Consider the following 25,868-nt stretch of genomic DNA (forward strand, 5'->3'; position numbering starts at 1 on the left):
AAAAAAAAAAAGATGAAGAAATTGAAGCTCAAAGAGGCTGTACCTTGACCAGGCTTACTAAGTCCAGAGGTAGCAGAGAAAGGCCTCAACCTTGAACATTCTAACGTTGGTATTCTTTCCCCACTGTCTGCCATGAACACTTCGTTGCCTGACAAATAAAGGCCAAATTCCTTAACCTTCCACAACTTGACCCTTTCCAACCTTCTTATCCTTTACTCCCTTTCACACACCATACATGCTGGCCAAACTATTCAACACATTCTATTCTGTTTCTCATCATACCTGTTTGCTACTCTTACTCCTTAGGATTCTTTTCCCTGTGTCCTCCCATATTCTACTCATCCTTTAAGGCCCAGCTTTAGTCACCCATATCTTTCTATAAAGGCTTTTCTCACTCCGCCAAGGTTACAGTGAGTACTCTCCCCTCAAGTTTCCTGCACCTCTCACCTGTGCTGCTCATTGGGCATTCAGCATACTTTCTAGATGGGGTTGGCTATCTGGGTTACATATAAAGCCATTATCCCCCAATAGTCTTTGATCTCCTTCAGAGCAGAGAACCTCCTTTTGTCTTTCTCTGCCCCTCACTCTGCCCAGCATGGAGCAAGGAACATTATACTATGGAATCAAAAAATTGGGAGATAGAAAAGACTCTAGAAGATTTTCTGCTGAAACCCTTAATTTTTATATATGAGAAGAGAAAGGGTCAAAGCTGAAGTGATTTATCCAAGATCCCACAGCTAATCAGCTACAGAGCTGGGATTCAAAACTAAGGGTCCTGATTGTAAATGCAGTCCATTACACCAACTGCCTTTTTTCTTTAAAAGTATTCAGTTGATGTTTACTGAATTGAATGGAACTAAAATTTCTCTTGCCACATAAGAACTTCATCCTGGTCTCCCAGTAACCTGAGAGGAGGGTTTCCTTGGGAGTTTACACTGGACCCTGATATTGAGAGCTCATGAGGCAGCCTTCAGTTCGACCAGGCATGAGAATACTCCGGATCCCAGACTCTGGGCAATATTCCAGGCCAGGTTTTACAGTCCCTTCTCCTGCCTGTGAGTGAGAAGGGGGGCAGGACATGACAAGGTCAGGTCAGGCTGAGGAGTTCACAGCTGGATGGCAGGCGGTTTTCCCTGTACCCTAACTCCTTCATACTCATCCCTTTCCCCACTCCCCAGGTAGAGAGGGCAGCATCCCTAAGTCCTAGAATCCCCAAACAAACAAACAAAACCAATCACACATTTGGAGTTGGAACAGAGCTAAGAGCTTGTGTAGTCCAACTCCCACATTTTATGGATGAGGAGACTGCTAAGACTCTAATAGAGAACACTGAGACCCTAATGGGGAATTGGCTTGAAATTTTCCTGAAATAGTCCATTTTGTTGGGCTTTTTCCATCCATATCTTCTGAGGGCCATCAGGCAGGCAATAAGGCAAGAGGGGCATTGAAAAGAGCTTTTGGCATCCTCTCTACTCATCCTTAGAGAACTGTATAATTACCACTTTGGTCCTTCGGGTTTTGCATTGTCCTCTCCTTGAAAACTCACCACTCCTTTCCTTTCAGGAGGAGTCATAAGTTCATGGGATGTAGGGCTATAAGGGACCTTATAGTTCATCTCACTCAGCCCCTCCATTTAGCAGATCAGGAAACAGGAGCAGAGAGATTACATGATTTGCCCAGAGTTACATAGCTAAGAAGTAGCCAATTCAGGACTAAGAAACTCTTTTATTAGCACTGCAATAAATTTTAGATCTCATCAAGTCCAACCCCCTCCCCATTTTACAAGTGAGGAAACTGGGACCAGGAGTAGAGTGACTTGCTCATGATCACACAGGTAATAAGTAGCAGGGATAGAATTCCAGCCTGAATCACTTGATACCATATTCAACAATCTTTCTACCATACGACTCTGCCTTTCTTTGAGGAAAAAGAGAACACTACATAAATGTGTCCTGCCTTCCCTGTTGTATGTCCAAGGATGGGACCAGCCAGTTGCTCTGGTTCTATCAGAAATGATCCGCATGCCCTCAAAACCCAATTATTCACATGTGAATTATCCATAGCCCATTTCAAACACCAGGTCCACCTCCTCCTCCTCTCCCAGACAAGAAGAATAGCCAGACTGAAGCAGGGTATAAAGAAAGCAAGGAAAAGGGGCCCAAGGCCTGGGAAGCAAAGAGTAGTTGGGAAGAAGAGAGAAGAAATGACTCAGAACTATTTTTCCTGAAGGGAAGAACAGCTCTAGTGTAATTCTCCTATTCTCCCTGAGGGGGCTGGGTTTGGGACAAGGAAGGCCCTGGTGCTGAATCATATAGTAATAGGGGCACTATAAATGGGGGAGCCCCCTTCGAGGAAAGGAAAAGACACAGCTTTTCCCTTTTCTCCTGCCTAAAGAATTAGAAAAGTCAACATCTGGCAATAATTCAGCAAAAAGGAACCAGCCCTTTCTTCCCCACCCCATCCCCCTCTCCCTAATTCTGCTCCCTGCCTCCCCAAGCCCTAGCTCTCTTATGCCACAACAGCTTCACAGTTTTCACACAACACAGACCATACAGCCAGCAGGGACCTTAGAAATCATTTGATAGAGAAGGAAACTGAGGCCTAAGGAGTTAAGTGACTTGCCTCAAAAGAGCCAAAGTCCATGGACCTGCCTAACATAATAGGTGTCTGGAAGAGCTTGAACATCACAAGATTCCCGCTGCTGAGGGGAAGCCCTGTGCCAGGAAGACGAAAGGGGAAACAAGTACACAGATCCTCTGTCCCCGTCTAAACAAAAGAGGCCAAAGCAGACCAGGAGGGAGGTTCAGGTTACTGTTGGGGGCCCAGAGAGACAGCCAGTCTGGGTCTGTACAGCACACTGAACAGCTTCCTGAATCTTGGAATGAGGAGAGGCCCTGGCCCAGACCCCTGCTGCCCCAGGACATTGATGGGGGATGGGGAGGAGGATAGGTAACTGGGAATGTGGAGGGTGGGGGAGTCAGCCAGCACTAGTGTGCTGGCTCTAAACTCCCAAAGTAGCATTACCTTTCATATTAGAGGTAAAGGACATGATTTCCCCGATAGAAAACTCCTGGCTATATTTCTCCCTTAATACCTCCTTACTTCAAAGATCTATGATTGCATAGAAGGGTACTCCCTCCACTAACACATACCTTCTGTACCTTAAGTAAGGTATCTTTATGAGTTTCTACAACAAAAAATAATTCATCGCGCAATGGAGAAATAAATGATGATGCTCTCCCTCCCATGCTAGACTGGTGCTGGGATAATAAGACTACACAGCTAGGCCCAGATGAAAATAGACCTTCCAGAGCCTGTACTGAGCCAGTAGAGACTTCAAGACCCTAAGATCACATGCACACTACAAGGGGGCATCAGAAGATGGCTCCCCTGAAGCAATTTAACATCACTTCAATTCACAAACATTTCTGAGCATTTCTGAGTTGTGTACAAGGTCCTGTAGTGATCTGCCACCAAGACCAAGAGGACTATGACCCAGTTTCCTTCTTCCCCTTGGAACTTTTCATGGAAGACGGGAGGCAACTTGGTATAGCAGAAGCAGCACTGAATTTGGAAATCTGATGATTTCTGTTCAGATCCTGACTCAGAATTGCATCAGCTGCAATTCAATCCAGTCCAGCAAGCACTGAAGTGTCTATATGTGGCAGGCACTGAGCTGGGTGAGGTGTGGAGGACTTAACAACAAACAGCCTCTCCCTTTGAGGGGTTTATATTCCACTCAGGGAATAATGATGATAATGGATGATGACTAATGGTGATAGCCAGCATTAACATAGTACTTTAAAGTTGGCCAAGTCCCTCATACCTGTTAGTCTACTTGGTCTTCACCCTCTGAGGTGGGTACTACTATATTGAAGCTCACAGAGATTACTGGATGTGCCCTGGGGTGGGAGGAAGGGAACAGACGCTTATTAAGTGCCTACCTCATGCTAGATACCATACTAAGTACTGTACAATATTATTTCATTTACATAATCTAATTTTATTTACTTAAATATAATAAATATTTTATTATACAATATTATATTTCATTTGATCCTCACAATGACTTTGTGAGGTAAGTGCTATTGTTATCCCCAGTGTATAGTGGAAGAAACTGAGGCAGACTGAGGTCAAGTGTCTTGCCTAGGGCCACACAGATAGGGTCTGAAGTCATATTTGAACTCAGGTCTTTCTGGTTTGAAGTCCAGTATGCTAAACTGCACATACATCACCTAGGAACTTCCTAACACATATACAGATAAATACAAGTTATATATAAGATAAATGCTAAGGTAGTTTTTCTTTTTCTTTTTTGCTAGAGGGAGGAAGACAAGGCAATTGGGGTTGTGACTTGCCCAAGGCATAATCTAGTTAAGTGTCAAGTGTCTGAGGTCAAATTTGAATTCAGGTCCTCCTGAGTTCAAAGCCGGTACTCTCTTCATTATGCCATCTAGCTGACCCTTTTCTTTTTGTTTTTGATGGAGGAAGTACTGTAGTGTGAATGCAAACAAGGGGATGGATTTGAGAGATGTTATAAAGGTAGAATTGATCGAGATTTGACAACTGATTGGATATAGGGAATAAAAAAGAGTGAAGAAACAAGTATGATTCTTACATTGCAAACCTGGATGATTGGAAGAATGGAGAAAACCTTGACAGAAATAATGATGTCAAGAAACAGAATTTGAATCCAGGTATTTGTATTTCAAGAGGAGTGGGCTTCCCACCATATCACAGATGTGAAGGACTGATTGATTATCTGATAATATCCTTCCCTTCATTATCAAATGAAATAATATTTGCAAAGCAATTGGCATAGTGCTTGGCACACAGTAGGCACAAAATAAATGCTTGTTCCCTTCCTCTCATTGACCAATAGGATTTAAGGTTCTGGTGCCTTTGACTCTGTGCTGCTAAATGAAGTCTAGTAGAAGAATGCAGTTTTCAAAGTCAGATTCAGTCGGTCTTAACCACAATAAAATGTGTGTTTTCTAGGCATGGCAAAGGGGATGGGGAAAGTCATGAGTAAGGGCAAAGCCTCAGCAGATATATGTAGTGGGCTTGGGTCAGGTAGTCAGAACAGCTTATTTACATGGTCTAAGTAACCAGGAGGCAAGAGAGGGACACAGAAAGAGGAAAATAAAGAGCTTTGAACATAATCTTCACCAGCTTCCCAAATTTCATATAATTCTAGAACTGGGAAGGATTTTAAAGGTTATCAAGTCTACTGTAATTAATTTATCCTTTCTACAATGTTCTCCAGCAAATAGTCATCTAGATCCTTCTTGAATACCTCTAGCAAAAAGGAAACTCATCAGTGAGATAGCCTATTCCATTGATGGACATCTAGTATCATTGGTATTTTGTTATTTAGTCAAAATCTGCCTTCTGGCCACTTCCCTCATCTTAGCCCTAGCTCTTATCTGGAACTAAAGGCTAAACTAAATCATATTGCCACAGTTGAAGAATTAGTCAGAACTGATCTCTGTGGCAAGAGCCCAGCACTGGGCATGATGCCCAAAGATGGCTAAGATAGTAAATACCAAACTTGTTTAAATGATGATGGAAAAACTAGTAGAGGGGATACTACCTTCCCCAGTAACAAGGGGACCAGCCAGGCCTCAGTAATCAGGCTTGGAGAAGTACACAGAACAGATGATCTCATAGAAAAGATGGTTCCTTCCTTGGAAATAAGGAAGGAGCAAAAGAAATGAGTTAGACCTTTAAAATGACAGTCCAACCTTCCTTCCCCTTTGGTACCCAGAGACTTCCTTTTCTCCCACTTCCTCCCTCACCCAGTCCAGAAGGAATTAAGCTCCACCATCTCTTCAGCCTGGTTGTATCCAATTAAATGCCTAATCCACATAACAGAAAATCATTTATGAATTTACTAGAGTACCTGAGGCCCCTGCACAAGACCCCACATCTCCCAACTGTGGGCATTCTCACTATGTCCCATGCCTGGAATTTTCTCCCTTCTCATCTCTACCTCCTGCCTTCCCTGGCTCCCTTCAAGTTCCAGTTAAAAATCCTACCTTTTCCAAGAAATCTTTCCTGATCCCCCTTCAATGCTAGTTCTTTTCCTCTCTTGAATATCCCCAATTTATCCTGCCTATATTGTGTTTGTAAACTGTTGTTTGAATCGTGTCTCTCCCATTAAACCTAGAGGTTCTTAAGAAAAGAGATTATCTTTCATCTTCTTTGTAACCCCAGTTCCTCAGCACAGTGTTGGACACATAGACACTTCATCAATGCTTACTAACTGACTTAGTGACAGTACAATCTATTGCAAAAAGCAGGAGTTAGCACTACTTTGAGTGCTATTTTGTGTCCTAAGGCAACCTCTTTAGAGCACAAGCCCCTAAATGGCAAAGAGGTGCTCATTAACTAAGAGGTCTCTCCCAACTTTGAGAGCTATGATTATATATGTAACTTGCATTCTTCCTAGCTACCCAAGGCAACATTCGGGCAAGCTTATGGCCTTGGCCAGGACTATCCTCTAAGGCAGGGGTGAGGAACCTGCAACCTTGAGGTCACATATGGCCTTCTAGGTCCTTGGGTGTGACCTTCAGAATGAATCCAAGTTTTATAGAATGAATCTTTGTATTAAGGAGATTTGTTCTGTGAAGTTTAGATTCAGCCAGAGGGCCACACTTGAGACCTAGAAGACCACATGTGGCCTTGAGGCCAAAGATTCCCCTAAGGTCTTAGCATCTGTTTCTGTCTCCTGGGGCTCCCAACAATAAGGTACAGCTCCCATCTGCATGTCCCAAAGACTGCTGGTTCTTGCCTTGCTTCTTTCTCCAATACCAACCAGCCAGAAGCATTCCATCCAAAATGCCCATCTTCCCTCTCATCCATTACCCAGCTTCCAAAAGTGGAGCATTACATATTGGTTTAATTATAAAGCTTGGTTGTACATCCCCAGTTCCCTCTCCAGGCTTCTTCCTTGAACCACCCCTCCCCCTTCATCTTTTTTTTTTTTGTTTTATCTTGCAGCCAAATGTAGTCAACTGTGATAGACGTTTATCCTTCCCCATCTCATCAGGTTCTTGGAAGAAAGATATAGATGCTTATGAACCTAAACAGATGACTTCTCGTATCTTTAGGCTCCTAGTTTAGTAAGCCTAAATAGCTGGAGATAAGGGTGTTTGAGCAGTAAAACTTTGAATTTCAGTAAACAGAGACCTTAGAGATCAGTGTACAACTTCCCACTTCATGCAATGATCTCATACAGATGTTGCTTGAACACTTCCAGGGCAGGGTACTCACTCTCTACCAGGGCAGCCCATTCTACTACTGGTCAGGTCAGATTGTTACAAAGTTCTTTTTTATACTGAATTGAATTCCCACACACCATAACTTCTACTCATTTGTTCTAGGGTCTGCCCTCAGAACCAAGCAGAATAAGTCTGACCCTTCTTTGCCCACCGGAAACCTTTAATTACTTGAAGATAGTGATTGTGTTCCCAGTCAATAGCCTTTTCTCCAGGTTAAACTGCCTTAGTTCTTTTAACTGATCCTCATATGGTCATATCCTTGGTTGGACAAAACTAACCTTTGTGGCTTCTCTTGGTTCCTGAAACCACTGACACTGATCTCTCTACCCAAAGCAAAGAAATTCAAACTGAGAGCCAAAGAGAATATAGCAGATATGGCCTGGCAGCAAGGTGAAAAGAAGCTATTCTCTGGGGGCCAGAGAAGTCCAAGTTCTTGGATATTAATAGCAGAAACAAAAGTCAGACAAAGGCCTAGACAAGCTCTTACTCACCTCAATGTGAGTCAATGGTGCTATATTGAGAGGTATATAGTGTCCAAAATGATGGTAACTACAGTACCATGTGGCTCTGCCCTAATCACACCACACAGAGTATTGTGTTTAGGACTGGACCCCACATTTTAGGAAAGATGTTGATATATTGGACTGTATCCAGAGAAAGTCAGCCAAGATGTTAAAGGGCCTTGAGACCTAACCATATGAGGATTAGTTGAAGGAACTTGGATCTTTAGCCTGCAGAAGAGAAAACTTATGGAGATTCAAGAGCCACCTTCAAATATCTGAAGGATTGAAATGGGGAATAGAAACTAGGTTTGTTCTGCTTGGACTCAAAGGGAAGAACTAGAAGCAGTGGAGAGGTATAGAGAAGTAGGTATCAGCCCAATGTAAAGAGAAATTTCCTGGCAATGAGAGCTGTTAAAAAGTAGAATGGGCTGCTTTGAAAACCAGTGGGTTCCCCATGGATAAGGGTATTCCACTGAAACATGGAGGAAGGGGGAATTCCTACTCAGAGAGGAATTAGACTAAAGATCACAAAGTTCAGTTCCCCACCCCACGCAAGACTCTTCTATACAGCATCTCTCCTAAGCAGGCATCCAGTCTGGGTATGAACACTTATGGCAAAGAGGTGCTCATTAACTAAGAGGGCTCTTCCAACTCTGAGATCTATGATTACATATGTACCTTACATTCTCCCTAGCAACCCAAGGCAGCACACAGGCAAGCCTGTGGCCTTGGCCAGGACTATTTTCTAAGGTCTTAGCACCTGTTTCTGTACTTCTCCCTTTGCCCACACCATAAAGTACAGCTCCCATCTGCAAGTCCCAGTCAACACAACAATCTGACCTCAAGACTGCTGGCTCTTGCCTTTTTTCTTTCTCCAAAACAAGAATCAAGAAGCATTCCATCCAAAATGCCCATCTTCCCTTTTAGTTTCCAAAAGTGGGACATCATTGCATATGGTTCAATTACAAAGTTTGGTTGTGCATCCCCAGTTGCCTCTCTTTCCAGGCTTCTTCCTTGAACCACCCCTCCCCCTTCATCATTTTTTTTTAATCTTGAGGCCAAATGTAGTCATCTGTGAACAATTATGGACTGGCACCAGTATGGCTATGGAAAGAAAGAAAACGTTTGTTCTTGCTGAAATGCACTTCTTTATACACTGGGGCAATGGGGAAGAACTCATTGAGGACTCTGCCACAGCTCCTTAATGCCAGCTAGATATAGGCCTAGCTTTAGAAAGTCCCTTACCTTGCCAGCTCTTATCTGTAAAATATGGAGTTTGGGCTTGATGACTACTAGGATTATTTCCCATTTTAACATTCTATGTTCTAAAGCTCCTTCTAATTCTTAATTTTTACATCTGGCAAGTTCCATGAGCTCTATGACAGATCAATTAGCAAACATCTACCTACCATGCACCTTCATTTAGCTAGTCTTGGGCTAGCCATTGGGAAAAGATACAAAGAAATATGAAACACTTCTCTTGTCCCTCAAGAAATTTACAATGTATTCAGGGAAGAAAAAATACATGGCAAGACATAGTGGGTAACAATACATGATTGTATGATGCATTTCCAATGGAAAGTATAGGCAATATTTGGTAGCAAAAACTGGAAACAAAGTGGCTATCCATCAGCTAAGAAATGTCTGAACAAACTATGACATATGTATGTAATATATTATTGTACTATATAAAATGATAAATATGAAGAATTCAGAGAAACTAGGAAAGACTTATGTAAAGTGATGAAGAGTGAAGTAAGTAGAAACAGAAAAACAATATAGTAAATACTACAAGGAACATAAATGGAAAAAAAAAACCTCAGATGAAATTAAACACTGTAACTAAAATGACTAATCACAGCCCCAGGGGCAAGAGATACAGAAATACTCTTCCCTTCCTTCCTTGGAGAGGTGAGAACTATGGGTGTAACTACATTATATAAACTGACACATACTAGCTGTATCAACTGATTTTACTTAACCTATTTTCTTTGTTAGAAGGGATGACTTACTGGGTATATTTGAAAATGAATGGGTTGTAAAAACAAAAGGCATCAATAAAATTTTCATTAAAAAAAAAGACAGTATTTTGTGTGAAACACAGGGGAGGGCTGGAGTGGTATGGAACTGGAGTTGAGTCTGGAAAGATACATTTAGAATGGAGGGGGAAGAACATTTTAGGTGGGAGGATGGTGTGAACAAAGGCAGGAAGGTAGGAATTAATCCAGGATATTTCAGAAACAATGAATCATAATACTGGCTCATTTCTACAGTGCTTTATAGCTTTAAAAAGCACTTTTCTCACAATAATTCCATAAGAAAGGTATTTCAAACATTACCATCTCTATTTTACAAATGAAGATACTTTGGCTCAGAGAAGTCAGGGAAGAATCAATTTGGTAGAAATAAAGTTAGAAAGACAAGAGATATGTGATTTAAAGCTGGAAAGAGCCTTAGTGATCACTTTTTTCAAAACCCTCATTTTACTGATGGGGGGGGGGGATGAAGCAAGGAGAGGCAGAGAGAATGAAGCCTTGAAAAGTGGAATACCATGCTCAGGCCCCATAGCCACTATACAGCTCTGCTGCTATTTAAACCCAGGGCAGATGCCAACAGAAATTTCCAGTACAATATGGTGTTCCTTTATGGTATGGCAAGAAGAAAGGCCACACTAAGGCTAAAGAAAATCAGGGTTGAAATTCAGCTATTGGGCTAAACTATCACTTGCTCTTCTGTGATGGGAGAAACTATAATTGAGAATGAGCAGAGCCCAAGGTGGATAACTGGTATTAGAGAGAACAGGGGTGAGGAAGCTGGTGACAAATGACCCCAGAAGTGGGGTACTGAGAAACAGAACTGGTGACTGCCTCCCAATTCCTCCTTGAGCAACTCAGACTATCCACTAGAATCTCCTAGAAGGAAGGATTGCTTCCTTACAGAGGCTTAGCTCCTAGTAAGATGAAGAAAACAGGGAAGCGTCAATTACATGGAACTAAAAGAGAGGCTAACCTTTTTAAGTTTTTTGTAAGCTTTGCGCACCTCCACCTTCGTTGGGTATGTAGGGAAACTGAACTATGAATCTCAGAATGACTAAAAGGAAGGCAAGTCAATACCAAACTGGCAGTAGCTTCCTACCAAGAAACAATGGGATCTCAAGAAAATAGGAGGTTATCACCACCTTTCAGAAGCATCCAGGCATCAGCCTCTACCCCTTTCTCCTTCAGCCAAGTGGAATGATAAAGCTGAATCCACCAAGAGTTGGGTCTATTTAAGTGGTGTCATAAGCTTTCCCTTAGTCATTCATATGAAAATCTCCAGAAACCACAGAAGAAGCATCCAGAAGATAAAACTAAGTAGGGGAGTATAATCATTAACTTCCTGTATTTGAAGGTGTGACCAGGGAAAGAAGATCAAATTTGTTCAAGGTATAGTAGGAAGAGCCCTGAATTCATAGTAGACCTGGGTTCAAATTCTACTGATACGCAACTTCCTTTGGGATTCCCAGAGCAGGTCACTTGACTTCTCTTGACCACAATTTCCTCACCTGTAAAATGAGGAAACTGTACTAGATAACATCTAAGGGGGTCCCTTTCACTTCTAAATTGGTCATACCATAACCATGTGTGCAAAGATCAATTCAGAGTTGGGAGGAGATATAGAGAGGCCGAACTCAGCTCTGTATAAAGAAAAGTCTTGTAAAAGTGGTGCCCTGCAATGAGAGACTGTTTAGGGAAATAGTAAGTTCCTGATCATTGGGAATTCTAAGTAAGAGGAGAAGATCTGAGTCAAGTCAAATTACCTTAGACTCTCCAGACTGAAGAAAAAGAAAGAGGTTTTAGACTAGATTGTAGGGCCAGAGAGACTCTGATAAACTTCTTAACCTCCCAGATAATGGTATTAAAACTGGATTCAGAAAACTCTAGATTAACTGTCTTTATACTACACCTACCCTACCCCAAATAAAAGCAAGAACAATATTTAGAGTATTAGTAACAACTCGAGACTTCCCAGGGGGCATACCAGTCCCTAGACACTTTCCACACAGTGGGTGGGGGAAGAGGCATAGCAGAACAGCCACTTTTGCAGCATTACAGCTGAATTCTTGGGTCTCAGCAGAGACAGACAAGGTGGGAATATGGGGAGGGGAGAGTCCATTTATCACCCCTACCAGAACTCTCTCCATTAGTTAGAAATAAAAAAAATCAAATATCAGAGTTGAAAAGGGCTTTAGAACAGAAACTGTTTGAACACAAATTAGAGTTGGGAGGAACCTGAGAAATCATCTAGTCCAATGTGGGAAACTCAGGGTTGGCTAGTTTTAGTGATTTACTGGTATTATGGCTGGCATCTGAATTCCGTAATTTAAACTCCAAGTTCAACCACAACACTTCCAACTACACCCAAATGACTTGCTGATTTGTAAAAAAGCAAGGAGATCAGAAGGAAATAAGCATTTATATAGCACCTACTATGTGCCAGGCATTTTGCTAAGTGCTTTTACAAATATCTCATTTGAAATAAACTGAACAGTCAAAGTCTGGCTCAAAAAACAGCCCACACTCCACTTATACCTCAGAGTGGGAACAATGGATTATTTCTCCCAGGACTATCTCCTCTCCTGTCCCCCTCCCCCACTACCACTGGATTTCATCTGGAAAAGTCACACAGCAATAGGAAGGGCTTGAGTGGGCCACATTCCTCAGCCTGTTGAAACAGGAAACAGCCAAAGCTCTTAGCTCAAAACTAAAGAAAAACAAACAGAGAGGGTCTCCTGGCCTGCCCATTGCCCCTCCGGCTGGGCCCCACGTGGCCCTGCTTCTGTGACTGACCTAAAGGCTTCTACTGGGGTTTGGCAGGCAGGGAGATTAATGATTCACACATTGCCCAGGCTGGAGAATCTGTGGGCTGGAATAAGGCCATAGCTAAGCCTGAAGTGAAAAGAGGGCTGTGGAGGGTGTGGGGGAGGGGGAGGCTGCAGAGATGTTCAACATAGGTTGATTGAGGCCTTGGTCACATTTCAAGGTCTAGATCCTAGGATCATAAATTGTTAGAGTCAGGAAACCTCAAACATTATACAATTCACAATTCAACTTCTCCATTCTTATTTTACATAAGGAACTGGAGGGTCAAAGAGAGGATTTGACTTTCTGGTGTCACACATAGAGTTAATGGCAGAGCTATACAGTAACAGAAATCACAGAAGGAAAGAAAATTGCATTTTATTCATTGCTATTATATGCCAGGACTGTGCCAAACACCAAGGATATAAAAACAAGTGAAAAGACAGTCCCTGTTCTCAAGGAACTTATATTCTAGTGGAAGAAGAGAACATATAATAGGGAACTGAAAAGTATGGAGAGAGGGATGGGGGGATGGGGAGACATGAAAGTGCCCTGCACTGGGAGACATGGTTATAAGCCAGAACAGCTGAGCCTTTCTCCAAGACAGACTTCAGGAAGATCTCACTAAATGATGCTTCCCTGTAATTTTTCTCCATGGCTCCTAATTTTACCCTTTGGGCACAAAAGAACAAGTTTAATCCTTCATGACAGTTCTTTAGACACCTGTGGACAATAAGTAAGTCCTTGAAGGAAGTACAACCTAAGAATCTGAAAAAAATTTTTTTGATTCTGAAATATTTTAATTTTGGAAACAGTGAGGATAATCAGGGTCATAGGATAAATAGGGCAAATCCCTAGGGTGTGACTAATCCAATGGGACTAATAAGACAAAACAAGCAGAAACTCTGGAAAACAGAAGTCTTATTAGGGCACCCCCGCCCCATGCCTCACCCGCCACCTCTCCACACACATATGAACATGCACTCTCGTAGTAACCAAAGGTCCTACCAATATCCCTTAAAAATCCATCCCATCAGCAGATGCCTTGGGTGCAAAAGAATGGACATGGAACTGAGAGTAAAGGGACCTGGCTCCTCACCCAGGCTCTGCCACCAAAATAGCAGGGAGAAGATTCGCCTTATCCCATGGAGCCCTGTGTAGCTGTGTAGCCCTGGGCTGGTCACTTCACCTTTCTAGGCCTCTGTCTCCTCAATTATAAAATGAGGGGCTTGGACTAGATGATTTTTAAGCTTTCTTCCAGCTCTTACACTCCATGAATACTCCTCTGATGTGCTAAGTTGGTCCCAATTGCAATCAGTTTCATTGTATATCACTTCCAGTCTTAGAGGATTCCCCTCTGAGCTAGCTGGCACCTGATTTAAAACCTCCTCCGAAAAATGAACAAAAGCATGGAGATGCTGCCAATGCATGGAAGCAGCAGGTGATTCCCAAGAGGGGCAAAGGCTGCTAAGAATAGTCCTAAAATCCAGTCAATGACACAGTATGTATAGATCTGACCAGAATCTTTAGAAATGGAGAGGAGGTAAGGAAGACAACTGATATCTTGGAAGGCATTCTTCTCTCCAGACGATGTGAGGAGCAGAGGAAGGAAGTGGAGAACACTGGTTAAAGTGGCTGAATTTTTTCAGTTTTGAGCCAAGCCCTGCTAAGAATCTGCTTCTTTCTTTCCTTCATCTCTTCACTGGCATCTGACCCTGTAAAGTCTCCCTTTCATTCAGATACCACAGATGCCATAGCAATAACCACCAAGAATGTTTGAATGGCAAAACACTTTCACATCCATCTGAGCTAGAGAAGAGCAAGGTTTATTAGCCCCATTTTACAAGTGAGGAAACTGAAGCACAGAGAATCATGAGCTGTTAAGAACTGAAAGGAGGCTACAGAATTTTAGGACAGAAAATATTAGAACTGGAAGACATCGGAAAAGATATTAGAGCTGGCAGGAAACTTAGAAATCATGTAGCTTCCCTCCCCCACCCCCATTTCTACAGAAAAGGAAACTGAGGCCCAGAGACTAGATGACTTGTCCAAAACCACACACTGTCTCTCTGAGAGTTCTCTGTCTCAGATCCCTTGACTTCTAGACAGTGCTCTTTCTACTGCCCCACTTGTACATCTAAGTACAGTTAACTCTAATCTGTTTATGATTTATCATTGTTTATGATTTTCCAGACATAAATGGGCAAGGAAGATGGCAACATGGCCCAACTACTTGATCGCACACACACACAAACACACACACAAACATACACAGACACACACACATACATGTACACACACAGTGGCAGGGTGCCAGGATACTTGGATTAAATTTTTATTTGCCTACTAAGCTTTGCCTCACAGCTCTCAATATTCTATATTTCAGTTTCTTTGGCCCATACAACACTTCCAAAGAGAGGAAGGATACTCCAGAGGGAGGGAAGAGCTGATTAGTGTCTTGTCATCAAAGGTATCATCACTAGAACCCAAGTTAAAATTGGGGCAGCTGACCACTGACCACCCATAATCCCCAGCCTTTAGGGACCAGAGAGCTATATATAGTTACTTTGGGGAGATGAGGTTGGGGTCAGAGAGGACAAGGACCATAAAGAAGTTATTTCCTCGGGCTCATCCTAATAAGATGTGCCTCCAATCAGTCCCTATGTGTGAGCAGGGAGAGAGACCTATCAGGAAACGTAGCATGGTTGGAAGACCTACAGCCTATGTGATTGTAGTCAAGAGTCTTGACAGGTTCTGACACTTGTGTGATATGGGCAAGTTACTTCCTTTCTCTGAGCCTCAGTTTCCTCATTGTTACAATGGGAACAATGATACATTTCATTTATTTTAGGATGTTGTGAGAAAAGTGTTATGTAAACTTTGAACTCTATAGAAATTGAAGCTGTTACTGTTCCCTTTCCTGTCAGTCACTCTGGGTATTCATTACAAGTTCTTTTTATGTGTGACTGAGGACTTGTTCTGGGCTTCACATCTCCCACCTGCACCCAGACAACATGGCCCTAGGTCCCCAAACCCTAATGCTTATTGTGTCTCATATTCACCTAGGGAAATCTCCAGGCCCCTCACACATACCCTAGGGATCTTCCCTGGTCCCACATACTTCACACTGCCTTCAGAGATTATCCTGAACCCATACCCAGCCTCTCCAGAAACAACCCTAGGCCCCAAATCTCCTGGGCATTGCCAAGGAATCCACAGGTCCCTGGACCCTGTCATTCTAGGAACCAAGCCAAACTCCACACTACTTCCTTGAGGTAGTTCAGGACCCTGCACTCCTTCAGGATAGTCCCAATCCCTATCTACCCTTAGGATGACTCTGGGTGCTTTAGGAGGAGACAGCATTTTCTTCATTAACATACATAGTGCCATAGACAAGATAAGAACCATTGGCCTTCCAAAGAGAGAAAAACCCAAATCCTTCAACAGTCAAGGGGCAAAATGAATGAATGAATGAATGAATGATTGAATGAATAAAAACAGCACCAACACCCAAAACCTGCCAGAGTGGGGACAAAGTTTACAAGGCCAGACTGTTCTCCCAATCACCAGCCTATAGGCAAAACTTCTTTGTGCTCCAGCTGTTTGAAGGCCAGGCAGCTGCTGCCCCCTCCTGGGAATCTCCAGCCAGACACACTAACTTGATTCCGGGAATCTGTAATAGAAAATTCTTCCCCTAACTGGAGAAGGCATTCCTCCCCAGCTCTTGGTGGCAAAGCACTGAACAGGTTAAAAACCCATGAGGAATTCTTTTCAGTGATCTTGCATAACTTGCTATGAAACCAGTATGAAGAAATGGGTTTTGCTCTTTTCCTTTCACCACCATCCTTCATTACCATCATCATCATTCCTCACATTTGGAACAGTCAATAAAAATTTATGAAGCCCCTACTATATGAGCCAGGCACTGTGCTAAGCACTGAGGATACAAAGAAAGGTAAATAACAGCCTTTTCTCTTGAAGAGTTCACAACCTAATGGAGGAAACAACATAGAAATAATTCTGTACAAACTTGCTACATATGCCAAGTCTTCGAAGGCACTGAAATTAAAACACATCACAAAGGACTTTCTGTAGAAGGTGGGGTTTTACCTGGGATTTGAAGAAAGTCAAGGAGGCAGAGATGAGGAGGGAAAACATTCCAGGCATCGGGAGGGTGCAGAGAGGGGGCATCCAGAGAAAATGCCTGGAGTCAAGAGATGAGAATGTCTTGTGCCACTGGAAAGGAAGGAGAGTGCTGCTAAAATACATGGCACTGCTGGGGGAGGGGGTTTTAAGTGTGAGAAGATCCTGGAGGTGGAGGGAGGACCTTGACCACCAAACAGAGGATTTTTTTTTCTATAGGTGATAGGGCTATGGCCCCAGAGATTATTGAGTAGCTGTTTATGTTTGTCCAAAATACCACTCCCTCCATTAATGATCTTCTTAAGTATGTTAAAGCTTAGAGCACAGAGTCACAGAGCCTCAGAGTTGTAAGGGACTTCAATGGCTATATAGTCGAACCCACATCTGGCTTGAAAACACCATCTATAACACAGGATCATAGATTTAGAGCTGGAAAGGATGTAGGAGAGTATCCAGTCCAACTCCCCTATTTTTCCAATGTTTAAATGGAATGGTTACATGACATGCCCAAAGTCATGGTGGCAAGTAGGGATTCAAAACCAAGTCAGAACATTCCAAACCCAGCACTCCTTCCCTTATGCCATGCTACCTTGTAACTAGTAGTTATCAAGCTTTCACTCAATGGGTTATACTGAGGAAGAGGCCGCTGCCTCCTAACGGATTCAGGAGAGCTCTCTTCAGAATCAAATGAAATAATATTTGTAAAATGCTTAGCACAGTGCATGCTATATAATAGGTGTTTTATAACTGCTTGTTACTTCCCCTTCTCTCCCCCCCTACTCATTTGTCATTTTTTCTTATCTCAAGTCAAATTTGCCTCCCAGCAACTTTCATCCATTAATTGCTCCTAGTTCTGTCCTTGGAAGCCAAGCTGAGCAAATGTAGTCTCTCCTTTCACATGGATACCTATCAGATACTTGAAGTGTCCCATATAACCATCTCTGTCCCATGTCTTCTCTTCTCTAAGATAAACATGCCCAGTTCCTTCAACTTATCCTTGAATTTCATGATCTCTAGGATCCTTACCATCCTGGTCACCCTCTAGATACTCTCTAGGTTATCAACATTCTTCCTAAAAAGTAGTGCCCAGAAATGAACATAGGATCATAGAGCTATAGCTAGAAGTAGCCTTAGAGGTCATCTAGTCAAACCAACTTATTTTATAGATGAGGAAACTGAGGCTCAGTGAAGTTAAATCACTTGCCCAAGCTCATGCAGATAGAATGGCTATTATACTCCAAATTCAGTCTGATTAAACTATAGTTCAACAGGATTATCACCTTCCTCATTCTAGATCCTTCACTTCTCTTAACGTAGCCTAAGATTGCATTAGCAATCTTTTATTTATTTATTTTTTGGCTGCCACATCATTCTATTTATGGATATTGTGCCTGTGGTCCACTAAAACCACCATATCTTTTTCAATCATGCTGCTATCTAGTTACAGTTTCCCCAATCTTGTACTTGTAGAGTTGATTTTTAACCCTGTTGTAGAAATTTATATTTATCCTTGTCAGGTTTCATATTAGATTTGGTCCAATATAACATATCAAGATCTTTTGGCATTCTAATTTGCCCCTACCAATAGTGTCTCATCTACAGATCTGATAAACAGACCACCTCGGACCCTGGCATAAAACATCAGAATGGAAAGGGATCTTGGAACATAGAACAGCGAATGATAAAACTGACAGAATTGGAAGGGATGTTTTGTGGAGTGATATTAGAGAAAGCTGTATATAGGTAGATTTAGACCAAATTGTTGAACACTAGAAAAGTTGACACTAGATATCTGTGAACTTCAGGAAAGATGTGTCAGTCTGAGAGAAGAGGAAAGTAAAAGAAGACCAGGCAGAACTTCAGAATAATCTGAAAACAGAGAGATCTAGGGGTTGAGTGAAAGAGGGGCACCTCAGAGATTCTTAAATACAGTAGAATTATTCAGAACAGCTCCACTCCACCCTACCTGTCAATCTTATCTACCACAATTCACACCCTCTATCCCAGCCTGACCTGCTGGTCCCGTGTGTCCCACACATGCCAAGCTCATTCCTGCCTCCGCATCTTTGTTTATGTTGTTCTCCTCATCTGTAAAATGCCTTTTGCCAGTCCAACCCACTAAGCAGCATGGTCACATAGTGAAAGAATATTGAACTTGGAGTATGATCTGGGTTTGAGCCCTGGACCTTGCATCGTTCTAGCCCCTTTGATCTTGGGCAAGTCACTCATCCTCTCTGGGTCTCAATTTCCTCATCAGATGAAGTATAGACAATAACACTTTCCCTGTCTACTTCACAGAGTCCTTGTGAGAATGAATTGACATAACAGATTTACAGATACTCTTATTAGTATCTATGAAATTATGATTTTTAGGTATTCACACAATGTAACTGCTCCAAAACCTCCCAATGAAAATCTTCCTCTCCCCTTCATCCCTCCCCCCCACCCATGAATAAGTAATAGCCTAGAATTTTTTTTCTTTCAGGTTTCAGTGCTTTTCATCCCATGATTTATAGTCCATCAAATAAATTTTCCCATTATATTTCAAACACAGTGTGCTGCCTTTCTGCCCTTTAATAATATATTTGTTCTGTTGTTCCTTTTCCCCAGAGAAATCTTAAGCTTCCCTCCAATATAGAGCCTGCAAGAGACCAAGTGGATTGCCAAACATTCATTTTAAAAAAACAACAAAAAAACAGAAGATGCTGCAGGTCAAAACTCTCCCTATTTTACTCCAACGTGGCTCCAGACTCACTTTATTCTCACTTCCTCTCCTTTAGGGATAAGAAACAGCTGGTATTGGACTGAATCTGGCATTCATAGAATATTAGAGCTAGACAGAATGTTAGGCCTTATCTAACCCAAACTCTTCTTTTGACAGGAGAAGGTAACCAAGGCTCGTAGATATTAAATAACTTCACCAAGGTAACACAGGTAGTAAGCGAAAAAGAGAAGGGACTTCAAAACCAGTTCTTGTTATTCTCAAACCTGTGCTCTTACATCACACTGTTATCAATTATTAATCCAATCCTTTCACTTTATAGAGGTAGAAATTAAGGTCCCCAAAGAGAAAGTGACTTGTCCAAGGTCACAAAGCATATAAGTAGTAAAACAGAACTCAAAAATAGGTCTTCTAAATCTGTTATACTTTTTTATCGATCAATATGCATATATCAAATTCCTATTATGCTGCCAGGAATTCTGATAGGCACTGAGGGTACAAGGACAAATGGAACCTGCCCTCAAGGGGCTTACATTCTAGCAAGAAAAAAAAACATATAAATAAATGCAAAATACATCCAAAGTAAACCCAAAATAAGGGGAGGAACAAAATGGTGGCAGTTGGGGCCAGCAGGAAAAGCCTTATGTAGGTGTCTCTTGCTGAGCTTTAAAGCAAACTAGGGATGCCAACAGAGGGAGAGGTGAAGAGGGAGCACATTCCAGGTATGGGGGACAACCTGTGCCCAAGTACAAAAACAAGAGCTGGAATGCAATGTACAAGGAATAGCAAACAGTCCGATTTGGCTGGAATGTAGAGTGTGTGTAATAAAAAAAGGTGTAGTGAAGACTGGAAAGGTGGGTGGGAGTCAGATTATGAAGACCTTTACACACCAACAGAAGTCTGAATTTTTACCTCTGGGTACCACAGCATCCCTGGCATTTTTAAGGGGGTGGTGGTGACATATTAGGGACTCTGATTTAGGAATATCCATTTGCCAACTGTATGGAAAATGGATTAGAAGAAAGAAGACAGAAGAAGGGAGACCAATTAGGAGGATATTGCTTTAATCTAAGCAAGAGGTAATGAATTAGTGTAGTGGCCTTGTGAGTGAGAGAAGGGGATGTATATGAGATGTTGTGGAGAGAGAATCAATAAGACCTGACAAGTGATTTGATATGGAAAGTAGGGAGAGTGAAGAGCCCAGGAGAACTTGTAAATCTGGGTGACTGAAAGAATGATGGTGCCCTTGAAAGAAAAAGAAATGTTAGGAAGGGACTGGGAAGGGGTAACGTAATGAGAATCCTAGTTTAGACAAGCTGAAGTCTGTTGTAGAATTGCCCCCCAAACATTTAAGCTGGGCTTTATCAGAAGGTTAGGCCAACCAAAACACTACTCCACCTGATAATGCAGAGGTTTTAAGATAGCAAGTGTGCTTCCCACCCTCTTCTTCTCTTCTCCAGATCAAACACCCCCATTCTCTTTAGGTCAGTCTTCACATGGCATGGTTTCCAGTCCCATCCTCATCATGGTTTCATTTTCTTTGGACTGTGCTCCAGTTTCTCCATATCTTTCTTAAGTATTCACTTTAGGTGTCATGACCAGGTTAGAGAATAGTAGCTCTATGATTTCCCTCATTCTGAACATTAATATTTTTTTAATGCAACCCAATTTCACTTTTTTTTAAATGGGAGGAAGAAGGCAATCAGGGTTAAGTGACTTGCCCGGGGACACACAGCTAGTAAGTATCTAAGGTCAAATTTGAACTCAGGTCCTTCTGACTCCATCCAATCAATATATCCACTATGCTCTATCTACTGTACTACTTAGCTGCCCCCCAAATTCACTCTTCATGTGAACCAAAGCTCATGGAGAGAAATTCCATTCAAAGAATTCATCCTATGACTTACAGATCCATGGAATTATATTCAAGGAGACTCAGTATATCATGGTGGGAAGGACATAAAGACAGAAATCAAGGGACCTGAGTTCCAGTACTGGCTTTCCCACCAATACTGTCTGACCTCAGGTAAACTGTTTTCCTCTTCTGGGGATCAATTCTCTTACCCATAAAGTGGAGATAACACACCTACATTGCATTCCCTCTACCCAGAAAGAACACTTGTGAAAGCCAAATGAGTGAATGAGCTTTGGAAATTGTGAAGTCTTGTGTACACATATCATAAAACAGTCCTGACCATGTCACTCCACTCCTCAAGAAACTTCAGTAGCTCCCTAAATTCTTTAGAATACAATACAGAGTCCTCTGTTTAGACATTTAAAACCTTTCACAATCTTGCTCTGACTGATCCTTCCAGACAGAGTTCATATTACTCTTCCTCACCCACTGCGTTCCAGTCAAATTGACCTACTTGCTGATCCCCAATAGACAACATTCCACCTCCCACTTCTGTGGCTCTGCACATGTTGTCCTTCATGCTTGAAATGCCTTCCCTGCACACCTCTTCTTGATGGAACCCCTAGTTCCATCCAAACTCAGCTGTGATGCCACCTCCTACCCAAAGCCTCTACTGATCTTCCTTCCCCCTTTGCTAGGTTTTCTCCTCACCACTCCCTCCCTCCCTGCCACAAGTACTTCATATATTCTTTGATTAGAGTTTGCATTTACTTGTCTGAGTACATGTGTTCTCCCCCTCCCCACCCCTCACCCATAAGGTGGTTTGTTCAGTTGTTTTTCAGTCACACCCGACTCTTTGGCACCACATTTGAGTTTTGTTTTGTTTTGCTTGTTTGTTTTTTGGCAAAGATACTGGAGTGGTTTGCCATTTCCTTCTCCAGCTCATTTTACAGATGAGGAAACTGAGGCAAATAGGGTTAAGTGACTTGTCCGGGGTCACATAGCTAGTAAGTGTCTGAGGTCAGATTTGAACTCAAGAACATGAGTCTTCATGACTCCAAATCTGGCACTCTATCCACCTAGCTGCCCCTTCCCCGTGGGTAGGTAGAATCTTCCTGAGGGCAGTGACTTTCATTTTTGTTTTTGTTTTCGTAGCACAGTGCCTGCCACATGGTAGAGCTTAATAAATACTTCAATTTAATGCACTTGGCTAATAGTTTTAGTGCTGGCAGAAGGCTGGTCCCTGCCCTCTGAGGGCTCCCAGTCTAAAGCTATGCTACTGCCCCAAGTATGTCACATAAACTATCAGAATTCTGAAAGGCCATTGGAATCTAAAGAGGAAACGGAACAATCAACATTTATTAGGCACCTATTATGTGCCAGGTACTGTGCTAAGGACTAGGGTTAGAAAAAGAGGCAAAAGACAGTCTCTGCCTTCAAGGAACTTACAGTCTAGCAGTTTAATTCTACAATTCTGCTGTACTCTGTCCAGCACTGAGTGAGTCAGGGAGCCTGAATTTCTAGTGGGAGGGAGGTAAGGGTCATTTCTAGAAGCTGGGCTTTGGAGATTCATGCAGACTATGGAAAAACTGCTCCAGTCCTACATGCCCTTGACTCTATTCAGCTCTACTAGGGACACAGCTATGATGCCAGTGATGGATACAGACAAATATCGCTGCAGACAAAATATGGCACTAGATTTAGAGTTGCAGGACCTGAGTTCGACACCTGGTTCTACTATTTACCACCTGTGAGACCCTGGTCATTTCCTCTACTTAAGCCTCAGCTTTTACCTTGGTAAGGTATGTGTATTAGGGTGGGGGTGGGGGGTGGGACTGGGTTATCTCCAAGGTCCCTTCCAGCTCTAAATCCTTTGATGATCTCCAAGCACCAGAGTAGTTGAAGTAAAACTGTTTTGCCCTATTTCTATGAAGAAGGAAAGAAGGATGGGGTTAGAGGGTACTGTGGCTCCCTGCCAAGCCTCACCACTTTTGAGCCACTTGGGCCTAGGGTTTCCTCCATCCATGGAAAGTTTCTGCTTATACTTTGCAGTTTCCATAGCAACCACATTTCTTCCTTTGTATGAATTTGACTGTTCCCCTCCTCCCCCCAGCCACTTTGCTTTCTTAACAGACAAATTCTCTCTCTTTCTCTCTCTCTTTCTCCTTTTAAAGGCAAAACATAGATGGGAAGGGGGCTGGAATAATAGTTGCCAGGATTTGGAGCAGTGAATGCAAAGGCAGACTCTTTCCAGGGCCTCCCAAGGCTACTGTAAGGACAAGAGGGGCTAATACAATTAATGGACTCAAAGTCCCAGAGATCCTACTTACAATAGTGGAGAGAACAACGGATTTAGGGTCAGAAAACTCAAGTTAGGATCCCAGCTCTACCCTGGTGACTGTGGGGCCTTGGACAAGTAGATGCTATCATGGCACTGCCCTGCTCAAATCCCTTCTGGGGCTTTCTACTAACTTAACAATAAATTTCTAAGCTACATACTCTTACATCCTATCTTTTTAGCTAGGTAGCATAGAGGATAGAACACTGAACCTAGAGTCAGGAAGACCCAAGTTCAAATCCAGCCCCATTTATTAACTATGTGACACTGGGCAAGTCACTTGACCTCTGTCTGCCTGTAAAATGGAATTGTAAATGCAACTGTAAAATGGAAATAATATCACCTACCTCACAGGGTTGTTGTGAGGATGAAATGAGATATTGGTAAAGTGCTGAGCACAGTATCTAGCACAAAGTAGATAATGCTTGTTCCCTCCCTCCCCCAAGCTCATTTATCACCTTTCTACATGAATTCCCTCTTCCCAGTTTAATCTCTTTGTCCCCTAGAAGTATTTTGCTCCTCCCTCAGTCTCCACCCTTCCTGTTGGTCAAACAAAATCTTTTTCCTCTTTCAAGTTCAATCAGAAGTCCCATATCCTCAGGGAAACCATCTCTGACCATTCCGAGCAATAAGAGACCTCTCATTCCTTTGAATTCCTCTAGCAATCACTCTCTCTTCACTTGGCTCCTATCATACACTGCCCTCTATTGTTAGTTTTCATTTCACCAGATTATGTCTAATCTCTGTGAGGAATCCCAAACCAGACATAGTTCAACAAAAATGTATTGAATATCTACTACGTACACAGTTATTCTGGGTTAGTTCTAGGGTAGAAACAAAGCTTCAGTCAGACATGATTCCTGCATTCAATGAATTTATGGTCTAGCAGGAAGATAAAACATCAACAAATATACTTAGGGTGATCCAAAATAATTGATGAAAAATATCTTAGAGAGTTACAGAGTTACAGAATATATTAGAGAGTTATATGGGATCCAGAGGTGGAAGAAAATCAGCTTTGAGAGGATGGAGGAATCAAAAGAGGCAGTCTAAAGGCAGTGACCAGCATCTAAGCTGGGCTTTAAAGGCTATGAAGGAATTTAAAAAAAAGTGGAGAGTAGGGAAGTCATTTCTGGAAAAGGAACAGTGTGAGCAAAGGCAGGGATGTAGCAAACTGCAGGGTGGCGTAGTTTGTGGAGGACCTTAAATGCCAGGCAAAGGAGTCTGAACTTTACTGTGCAGCTAATGGTTAGCTGTTGTCCTTCATTGTCAAAGAGGACCAAAATACCACCAGTATGTTGGGGTCAAGGTGTAGTCCATCTCACCGTGGCTGATCAGACTAACCTGAGATTGGAAGGCCAGTCACAAATAGTCCATATAACATTCGGAAGGGAGATGTCTCTGAACCTATGCATCTCACGTTTCCTTTGAGCTCCTGCAATTCTGTTTTGCTCATAGAGCACAGTGCCTTTTTTGATGCCAGCAGGCCATGCTGGGCAGTTGTGTGCCAGTGTCTCCCATGTCTCACAATCAGTTCCAAAGTCCTTCAGAGAGACCTTAAGAGTGTCACTGCATCACCTTTTCTGACCTCCACGTGAGTGTTTGCCTCACCTGTGTGGACAACAGAGAACCACTAAAGGTCCTTGAGTCGAGAAATGACTTGACCAAATCTGTTGGAAAGAGAATAAAGTGGATTATAGCCCAGGGAATGGGATCCAGTTTAAAAATCTCTAAATATCTGACTCCCTGCCTCAACATAGTTGCCAATCTCTGCTCACTGCTCTAACTCACCAATCTTTTCTTTCCTTATTCTTCTACTACTTATCCAGAAGGCCATGCATACCATTTCTAAGAGTCTCTTTCCAAGTTCGAGTATTTGGGTCAAGTAATGCAACCACAGAATAATAGGTAATCAAAAGTAGAGAAAATAAATCTACCTCACCACATGATATAATTGGAAAGAGTGCCATATTTGATTTGAGAAGACGTACAGCTAACCTCCAGTACTTCTCCTTACTAGCTGGCTTCTTTGTGAGTCTCAGTTTTTTCATCTATAAAATAAGGTAGCTGAGTGAGATAATCTCTCAGGTTCCTAACAAGTTCTAAATCCCATGCTCCTATGATAAAAAACAAACTGTCCAAAACTGGAAATATATGATCAGTAGCTGGACAAGTGCTTGTCA

The 25,868-nt window shown here is 42.3% G+C and overlaps 1 protein-coding gene across 9 annotated transcripts in view; it reads right to left on the minus strand.

Annotated features, from left to right (window-relative positions):
- DAB2IP (DAB2 interacting protein) overlaps nt 1-25,868 on the minus strand; it is a 324,396-nt gene that overhangs the window by 223,976 nt on the left and 74,552 nt on the right. For 2 of the 9 annotated variants that reach the window (XM_069073761.1, XM_069073760.1), the window contains one exon: nt 25,030-25,355. The exons of 6 other annotated variants lie outside the window; for them this stretch is intronic. In XM_069073761.1, coding sequence (XP_068929862.1) covers nt 25,030-25,141 — 112 coding nt within the window. In that variant the 5' untranslated portion in view covers nt 25,142-25,355. Of the gene's footprint in view, nt 1-16,737; nt 16,759-25,029; nt 25,356-25,868 lie in introns of those variants that run through there. One more of the 9 variants, XM_069073771.1, reaches the window with a different exon arrangement.

This window comes from Petaurus breviceps, unplaced genomic scaffold (assembly GCF_028583685.1).
Source record: "Petaurus breviceps papuanus isolate PSGF00001 unplaced genomic scaffold, PetGlider_PUasm1.0 90879, whole genome shotgun sequence".
Taxonomy (NCBI): domain Eukaryota; kingdom Metazoa; phylum Chordata; class Mammalia; order Diprotodontia; family Petauridae; genus Petaurus; species Petaurus breviceps.